Consider the following 10,000-nt stretch of genomic DNA (forward strand, 5'->3'; position numbering starts at 1 on the left):
AAAAAAACTCGTACAGCCTAACACATACCGTAAAGTCGCGGATAAAAGCCGGGTTTGCATACAAGCACATCGCGGATAGAAGCCTGAAAATCAAACGGGTCAATGCATATAAGCCTGTCGCGCGTAGAAGCCTGGCTTCTATGCAAGCGCGGATCGGGTAGGTCAAGAGTGCATGCGCTATGTACAGTGCATAGTAAAACTGCCGCCATACTGGTAGTCAGTGGTAAATCTACGCGTGTCGCGCGTAGAAGCCTGGCTTCTATGCAAGCCCGGATCGGCCGATGTGCATACAAGCCTGGCAAAAATATCAGTGGTGCATATAAGCATGGTTTGCATACAAGCCTGGTTTGCATTAAAGCCTGATGCAGAAAGCGGCTTATGTGCTTATAAGCCCGGCTTTTATCCGCGACTTTACGGTATGATAATGTAGTTACCTGTTCTAATGTAAGAGTGGTCAGTCCCAGGAAATCATCGCCACTAACACGACCATCCCAGTCATACAGCAAGAAAGTCAGACAAGCCTGCAGCAGAGAATACATGCAACAACAAAACCAGCAACAGCACAATGAACAATCACAGACCGTAGCTCAGTAGCACCAGTAACATCAGCACAGCGTACAGCGTTTTCCCAGGGAAAGCATGCAGGTGCACTAGTGCGTGTGTGAGGTAAGAGGTTGATTAAGGTGGCAGACTACCCAAAATTCGCTGAAAAATCGAATTTGTAAATTCATATTGAGTGCTACGTCAGTTGAAAGAGCATGAATAGCTGCAAATTCTCTGAAAATTGTGTCCCGATCTGACCAGCCGTTCAAGAGTTATGGCCGAAAATGTGCCCTTGCAAGGAAAGATTTTTTTGTTGCACGCTGTCATTTGTTGGCAGCACTGTATTTGAATGTGAGCAGACCGTGCGCAACTTGTCGTATCATGGAAACACGTGAAAGTGTGCAGAATTTTGCTCCAAGTCCAAAAAATCAGGTTTTTGAGCCACGTATTGGGCTGCACGGCGGCGGGCTTTGCCCGCCGCCGTGCAGCAGGACTTTTGCCAGCACCCATGTGACGTTGCAGATATGTGGCTTGATTATTTGTAGTTGACATTGATTTAGTGACTTTGGCAAGTTTGAGTCGTGTCAAGAAGTCAGGTAGGATTCAGTACTAGGCAGTAGTGAAACGTGAGTGGTAGTCTTTGCCGGTTTCTGAGGGTATCCTGGATTTGGTGTGCAGCGCTGTGGAAATGGCTTGCTGTGGAGGTCCCAGCACTGGATGTTGTATCAAAGGTACGACCTCGTAGCACACCCTAAACCTAAAAAAATTCAAAAATTGACTTGGGTCTGTGGGAGTGTGTGAGAGAACGCCCACTCGTTCCGTTGTGACAGATTCCAGGGCCTCGTTGAGGGGCCCTACCCCATCACCCATGGCTGCTTCTGGACTTGTTCTAGGTTTGAGTCCCGCGCACGAACAGAATGAGCACGAAAATGTGAAAAAATTGTAAATGCATTTGTTTGGCTCCTGGGTGGCTCGCACACCGTGGCACTATGCCGGAAATTTGAGTTTTTCCGGTCTGGAAAGCCTGTCAGTGAGGCGCAAGAACTTGTAAATCATGTCCTGAGGGCCAGCATAGTGGCAGGAGTGTGTGGTCAAAATTTCACTCAAATCCATTGAGAAACACCAAAGTTACGGTCAATTGAATGCCATATGAAATTTATGGGTAGGCTGCCCCCTTAAGGGCGCAGAGAAGGGTGCACTAGATCATATAAACATAGCAGAAACTCCCAGACCAATGCCCAGTGCACAAGGCATAGCACTGGCAAGCAACGAAAGAGAGGATTCTCAGGGAAATGTTGCCACTCGGAGTGTCTTCCTTGTTCAATGCCGTGTCTGCTATGCCTGGCTTGCTGAGGATTGCTTTAGTAAGAAACCATGAGCGGAAATGTCTCAGGGGATTATTCCACCCCTGTGTAAAATGGAAGACACATCACGCCCCAAGTATTACATGAGAGAGAGAGAGAGAGAGAGAGAGAGAGAGAGAGAGAGCAGAATAAGTACATACCTTGCGATAGTCTGCCGTGAAGAACTCCACACCTTGTTCCCACACAGGATCAAGTGTATTCACTTGGAAATTGGACGTGAACACCTTTCATTGCGAGTAGTATATGCATACAGCACATGCATGCACAGTGTCAACATCAGCCATGGAAATAAGGAATAAAGGGAGATATAGGAAGAGGCAAAGAGTCTCTAAGCTTGTGAAAAAGAACTAGGAGAGGGCATGCAAACTCTGTTCCAATGGAATTTATCATTACATGCATAGAGCAGTTGTGTTGCCGGGGCCGAAGCCGTAAGACATCGTACAGACGATGTGCTCGGAGGACAATCCAGCCTGGCATGAGCTAGCCAGCTAACGTGCTGAACATGTTTTTCTATTTGGCTTGTGTTCTGTTGTGCTTTTGTAGCTTGTCGATTTGCTTTGTGGAGTGCAGGAACTAACTTGATGTTCACTAAGGAACATTACAGTTGGGTTTTAGTTCTCCTTGCATTTTTATGCACTTCGGGGGAGAGAGATTGTTCAGGGGTCTGGATGGTGTATTTGGTTAGGTCTGGGTGGCGTATTGGTCTGGGTGGTGCATTGGTCTGGGTGGTGTATTGGTCTGGGTGGTGTATTGGTCTGGGTGGTGTATTGGTCTGGGTGGTGTATTGGTCTGGGTGGTGTATCGGTCTGGGTGGTGTATTTGGTTCCACAGTGTTGTAGGTTCTTCTCAACACAACCATAATAAATTAATAATTACCGTATTTTCTGGAGTGTAAGCTGCACTTTAAAGTTTAAACACTTGTATTCTACCATGGTCAAATGCACTGTGAAGTACAGGGTAGATGACTGTATTTCGTGACAAAAAATCCATCTGAGTGCAGCTTATTCTACTCTGGAAAACACAGTAGGCATATACATGTAGTGCACTGAATGAAAGCTTGGAAGGTTCTAAGCTATAGAGCCCTTGAATTGTTGTTTGACCGTATTGTCCAATAGTCTTGCCAGTATCGTCATCGACATGCATGTACATCCACCAATGTTTTTTTCACAGCTGAGACTTTCAGCTCGTGCTTGTCTTGGTTGCGCTCAACTTCCCCTCCTATGTCACTTCTATAACTTAGAACCTTCCAAGCTGGAAGGCTGTTGGAGTGCGCATCCAAGATGTGCTAGAGCTGATTGCCAGTTAGGTGTAGAACGTCAGCACCACTGGTCAGTGTCGTGCAATGTTATCGCATGAGCTGATTGTCAAGTAGCTGGTGGTGTCAGTGGACATTATAGCGTAACTTGTAGTTCATTGGTCCTTTGTTCGTCATATTACCTTTCAAGGTAATACATGTAGGATGATAGGTGTTCATTTCTCCCCAGACCCCCCTCCCCCCCCCCCCCCCCCCCTCTCAAAACGAACAAACGCACACACAGACACACACACACACCTACCTTGCGCCTGTTGAGCATCAGCACACAGTAGGGATCACTGGTGCCGTCATCATCCATAGCCAGTAGGTTTGCAGCACTATGCATGCACACGTACATCACTCCAGAGACTGCAAAACAGCATCAACCAACACAACAGAGAGCCATACATAGACTATGCAGTATGCACACATAGATAGGCTATGCACAAGTACATCACTCCAGACACTGCAAGAGAGTAGCAACCAACACAACAACACAGGGACACAGAAACCAAATACTGTAAAAGCAGAAATTTTCGGTGGTGTAATATTTTTGGTATTCTCCAAAATCGGCAGTTCGGTGGAGGGAAATTATTCCGTAAACCCGTTTTCCAGGTAAGTGTACTACTACTAGTACCGACATTTCGGTGCGGTTTATTATAGGTAAAAAATTTCGGCACCAAAGTTACCGAAAATAAAACACCACCGAAAATTTCTGCTTTTACAGTACAGCTGTACATGCCCCTACCTAGGTTTACAGAGACTCACACAGCAATGACACAACCAAGTCCTTTTCTGCCGTTATGTCATCGCCGTGTGACTATTGTATTACATGTACTGGCTGTGTTCACTGGACATAGAGCGCTATACGCAGCCGGAGGACCTTAGACAACTGACTAGGTGTACAGGGAGATTGACACAGGGACATAACGATATTTAGATACAGTCAACCTCGTGAATAGCGACAACTAGCGCATAACGACAACGACCATTTGACTGCAGAGGTTCAACCTCTCGAATAACGACAAGTCGCAAACAACGACACTTTTCCTATACACAAACGATGGTGGTTATTGGCAAGATTGACTGCACATGCAGTGTAAGAGCACACATACACTTGGTTTCTTGCAACATTAGCCAAGGGAACATTAGCCAAGGGAACATAAGCCAAGGGAACATTAGCCAAGGGAATACTAGCCAAGGGAACATTAGCCAAGGGAACATTAGCCAAGGGAACATTAGCCAAGGGAACATTAGCCAAGGGAACATTAGCCAAGGGAACATTAGCCAAGGGAACATTAGCCAAGGGAACACTAGCCAAGGGAATACTAGCCAAGGGAACATTAGCCAAGGGAACATTAGCCAAGGGAACACTAGCCAAGGGAACATTAGCCAAGGGAACATTAGCCAAGGGAACATTAGCCAAGGGAACACTAGCCAAGGGAACATTAGCCAAGGGAACATTAGCCAAGGGAACATTAGCCAAAGGAACACTAGCCAAGGGAATACTAGCCAAGGGAACATTAGCCAAGGGAATACTAGCCAAGGAAACATTAGCCAAGGGAACATTAGCCAAGGGAACACTAGCCAAGGGAACACTAGCCAAGGGAATACTAGCCAAGGAAACATTAGCCAAGGGAACATTAGCCAAGGGAACATTAGCCAAGGGAACACTAGCCAAGGGAATACTAGCCAAGGGAACATAAGCCAAGGGAACATTAGCCAAGGAAACATTAGCCAAGGAAACATTAGCCAAGGAAACATTAGCCAAGGGAACATTAGCCAAGGGAACATTAGCCAAGGAAACATTAGCCAAGGGAACATTAGCCAAGGGAACATTAGCCAAGGGAACACTAGCCAAGGGAACATTAGCCAAGGGAATACTAGCCAAGGGAACATTAGCCAAGGGAATACTAGCCAAGGAAACATTAGCCAAGGGAACATTAGCCAAGGGAACACTAGCCAAGGGAACACTAGCCAAGGGAATACTAGCCAAGGAAACATTAGCCAAGGGAACATTAGCCAAGGGAACACTAGCCAAGGGAATACTAGCCAAGGAAACATTAGCCAAGGGAACATTAGCCAAGGGAACACTAGCCAAGGGAACACTAGCCAAGGGAACATTAGCCAAGGGAACACTAGCCAAGGGAACATTAGCCAAGGGAACACTAGCCAAGGGAACATTAGCCAAGGGAATACTAGCCAAGGGAACATTAGCCAAGGGAATACTAGCCAAGGAAACATTAGCCAAGGGAACATTAGCCAAGGGAACACTAGCCAAGGGAACACTAGCCAAGGGAACATTAGCCAAGGGAACACTAGCCAAGGGAACATTAGCCAAGGGAACACGTGCCTGAAGATCAATATAGAAGAAGCACTAACAGTAACTATCCATGTAGCCCTGAACTCACTCACATTCTCCACAAGGGAGCAAAACAGAAAGAACCGTATGACTCCATGAGTGCAATGAGAGAAAGTCAGTGAGTGTAAATGGCAGAGGAGAATAGAGAGGAGAGGAGAGGAGAGGAGAAGAGAGAGAGAGAGAGAGAGAGAGAGAGAGAGAGAGAGAGAGAGAGAGAGAGAGAGAGAGAGAGAGAGAGAGAGAGAGAGAGAGAGAGAGAGAGAGAGAGAGAGAGAGAGAGAGAGAGCAGGTGGCAGATATCATGAGATGGCATATTGGCCAATGGCAAGACGAGCTGACTCACAGCACTCCGAGTCCGATGGTGTTTGTGGTGCGGGTGACGGTGACATGGCGGTGTCTGCTGATAGAGATATGGGCTTAAGTGGTGAATAGGAAATGTCCATGTCCAACTGGCCACCACGATACGTGAAATTGTGGTGTCTGTGTGCAAGCAATCAGAGTGACAGAGGCTAAGGTTTGGCACGGGGTGGGGGGGGGGGGGAGACTAAGGTTTGGCACAAACTGGGAAACTAGCAAGTATAGTGGCAGTGGAAAGACACATGATGTGTGATGGGAAGAACAAGAGTCTTAGACCCATGCTGCATAACAATAGCCTGTCTGTCAGTGGTAAACATCAGTTTACGGGAAAGCAAAGGATGTCAGAATGACATTGGTGGCAAGTGAGTGAGCGAGTGTGTGGTTGAGTGAGCAATGGGAGAGAAGGGTGTGTGTGTGTTACAAAGTACCTTACCTGGACACGGTCTCCAAATTCTCCAGACCAGCAGCACCAGCAGCAAAACTTCCAGCGTCACTGGTACTTCCACTACCGGCACTGTAGCTACGACGCTTGCCTTCACTAGCTCTAGATGCTGGTCTGGCCGGTCTGGGTGCCAGGGTGGACAGGTTGGTTGGATGCTCCAATAACGTAGACTTACGCATCATCTTACGGGTCATCACCTTCAGCACCAGCTGTACATATGCACGCACGCACACACGCACGCACACACACACACACACACACACATACGCACACACACACACACGTGCAAGCATCGCAGTATACAAGAGATTGATGAAACAAAGGTCCGGCTACAAGATAAGAGACCATTAGCAAACCGTCGGGAGCGACGATGGGGACACACTGGGAACGAGGCCGGCGCGCGGGAAACTCGAATCGTTTCGTGAGCACGATTGGAGCAGCCCCAACGGGTGATCACGAAACGATTCCGATTCCGGTTGATGTATGGAATCACAGCCAGCCGCGTACCGCGCGAAGGGCTGTGGTGAAAGTTGATCGAACAAGAGTAGGAGTGTTTTGATTACATTTCTGACATGCACCCACGCTTGACACTCATATCGAACTTGTAAATCCTTCGCGAAGGGCTGTGATTGGCTGATAGAACATGTACACGACTGTTTTGATTGGATTTCTGACACGAACACGCACTTCGATCTTCCTATCGCGAATCGCGCTTGAAAGCACGACTCAACCACCTTCTCGAGTCAAAAAATGCGATTGGTCATCTTCGTGCCAACAGTCTTGTGACATATCAGAAGCACGCATCACGCATCACGTGCCTGAATGGTTCAATGCACGGCTTTGTGCCGTGCCTGCTTTGACGATTGGAAATCGGAGTTATCCGATCGTTTGACCGTTAGCGTGACAGTTTGCTAATAGTCTCTATTAATGAACCACATCAAGTCCAACTCATGCTGTGTGCTTGGCTATCTTAAGCTATAATGTACACATTTCATATCACAAATCTCTCACCGATTCTTCAGCAGGGTCGTTACAGAGGAATGAGTATGCTGTCTTCCATGCTTGTTTAGAAGAGCATACGGCCGTCTTGTACTTCTGATCACCCACGCGAACGCTACACCAACATGAAATGTTGTCTGCATGACGCAACACACCATGAAGATGACATCACCACGATGTCATGTGGCATACCATGATGTCATCATTACACCATATAACACACAAGCACACAAGCACACAGAACATGTAAGCGAAGTGCCAAAACAGTATCTAGCCCAACACACAGGTACAAGATACACAGATACAAGGCAACGCAAGTCATGTTATTCTCATGGAGACGCCACCAATGAGCAATAAGCCAACTTCATTATGCAAACTGTATGATCTTGTCGAGCTCCAACTTCATAGTTTCAAAGTGGCCGGTGAAGATGCTGATCTGGCAATCGTCATCTTTCTGATGACACGCAAAGTGCCTAGTCGCCCAGGAAACTGCTGAGCAACAACCCAGCGCTACACACGTAGCAACAAACCATGCATCCAACAGTCCACATCTCTTTAGAAGTCATCTGCTTTCCTTGCTGGCGATTAAAGTCAGCCTCAATCCTAATTTGATAGAGAAAATTAATGAAGTCTTTTGCCAAGAGAATCATTCCTGGACATGTGTTACACATACAAAACTGTCCAAACCAGAAAGAGATGTCTCGGCAACAAGGGCAAGACGTGTCTATCATCAGCACACAGCATGTCCTCTTGCCACAACACAAGCCAAGTAGGAGGGGGGGGGGGGGGGCTTTCATGTCCACAAGCTGAAACACTATATGCACAGTGGGCAGTGTCCAGCGAACTTTGCCACCCAGCAAAGCTAGGCAGCAATGTGTGTGAATGCAGCCACATTCCAGCCATGCTCCGCTGCCACAACACGGTCACAGGAGACAAGCAGTCAGTCAACATGCAAACGTCAGCGGGAGAAGTTGTCTACTATTCCACCGATAGCAAGGTGGCGTGGTGAGAAATGCCACGGAGTTCAGTCTACACGGTCATGTCATGTTCAGTTGCGATCTGCTTTCTCTTCCTCTCTACACTTCTAGTTGTGCTCAGTGCGATTGCGGTCATGCTGTCTGTTCTCTGAAATTCGACCTTAGCTCCTGGCATCATGCTATATCCATATATGTACTCCGCTTGGGTGCACCTCGATGCCTCATGTAATATCGCATTTATGCAGCGGGCTCCGATTTAGGTTCCGTTGGGGTCAGTTTCGCCAAGCCAGCTTTGGCATAGTGTAGCCTTTTTTTGGTTGTCGTGTTCTTGTGCGTGTGGCATGAGGTTTTTACCTGTACCTTTCTTTGGCTGCGCTGTAATGTTTCGTGGGAGTTTTCTTAGTACAGGTGGAATCCTGATAATTCGAACCTCAAAATGCCAGGAAAAAACTTCTAATTTATATCCGGACATTCTAATTATCCAAACATGCACCCACAACACAATAATGTATGTCAAAATGCTCTCATGGTCAAGCATAGTTGCGCTATGGACCTTAGACACAGGTTTCACGGATACTGAACTGACCGGTACAGCCTGCTCATGCAAACTGAACTGACCAGTACAGTGTACAGTGAACTTCGAATTACACTTTGCTAACTTCGAATTATCAGCACAAATCCCACACATTTTCTATGTAAGTGGAATCCGTGCAACTTATAATTAACCGGACATGTCCAGTTCGAGGTTCGAATTATCAGAATTTGTTTATGTGGGAATCGTATTGACAGAAATCGGTCCTGGAAAAACTTCTAATTAAGCGGTATGTTCAAACTAAGCCATATTAGAATTATCAGGATTCCACCTGTAGTTCCATGGAACGAAATAGTCGGTTCGTGACATGGCGTTCTACTTCTAATCAACCATAAAGTCTTTCGTGTTGAGAGTGACTCAGTCGAGTGAGTTTGGGATACGTCCCATTACGGGACTGCATGCGGCAGAAGCCAAGCAAACCAATATTCGGTAGCAGAGGATGGTGGAATGATACACGTCTCGATCGAAGAAATTTAGGTACGAGGTTGGACTTCAGAAATAGTTCCAAAAATGGAGGAAGAACGAGAGGAAAGTAGTGCATGCATAGATAGTGCTGAGACTGAGACAGCGACAGCGGCATCGATGTCAGAGCAGACCGGAGAGGATGGCGCTGGTGCTGGTGAACCTACGGAAGGCACGAAGAGCCTGATCATGCAGCTGAAAAGTGAAAAGATAAAGCTGAAACGCAATCTAACCAATACCCGACGTGAGTTAACGATAGGAATGCGCGACAATGAGGTCGACGCTGTGGGTGCAGGAAACCTTTACGATGAGCTACGCTGCAGTGAGCAAGCGGTAACAGCAGTGCTTTCCGAGCTGAAAAAACGTATGAATTCGTAAACGATAAAAAGAACGTGATACGGACTTTGGAGGAATTGGAGGAAGTCGATCGTGATGTGCAGACGGCGGTTGACAGATACGACGAGTTTGTGGAGTTATGGACTGCAAGAGCGAAGCAGTATGGACAGGCTCAAGCAGCACAGAGCCTTACTAGTGTACAGTTTGAAAGAGGGGAGTCGTTTCCTTTACTAGGTGTGGATGGATTCGGACTACGCCAAGGCAGTAGATCT

At 47.0% G+C, this 10,000-nt stretch overlaps 1 protein-coding gene across 1 annotated transcript in view; it reads right to left on the reverse strand.

The window, feature by feature from the left end:
- Positions 1-10,000, reverse strand: part of LOC135829831 (uncharacterized) — a 42,564-nt gene that overhangs the window by 22,154 nt on the left and 10,410 nt on the right. Inside the window, exons 9-14 of the mRNA XM_065342218.1 lie at positions 7,374-7,498; positions 6,354-6,571; positions 5,907-6,043; positions 3,464-3,570; positions 2,048-2,131; positions 435-521 (exon numbers count right to left, since the gene is read on the reverse strand). Coding sequence (XP_065198290.1) covers positions 435-521; positions 2,048-2,131; positions 3,464-3,570; positions 5,907-6,043; positions 6,354-6,571; positions 7,374-7,498 — 758 coding nt within the window. The remainder of the gene's footprint in view (positions 1-434; positions 522-2,047; positions 2,132-3,463; positions 3,571-5,906; positions 6,044-6,353; positions 6,572-7,373; positions 7,499-10,000) is intronic.

The sequence above is a fragment of the Sycon ciliatum genome, chromosome 13, assembly GCF_964019385.1.
Source record: "Sycon ciliatum chromosome 13, ocSycCili1.1, whole genome shotgun sequence".
Lineage (NCBI taxonomy): Eukaryota > Metazoa > Porifera > Calcarea > Leucosolenida > Sycettidae > Sycon > Sycon ciliatum.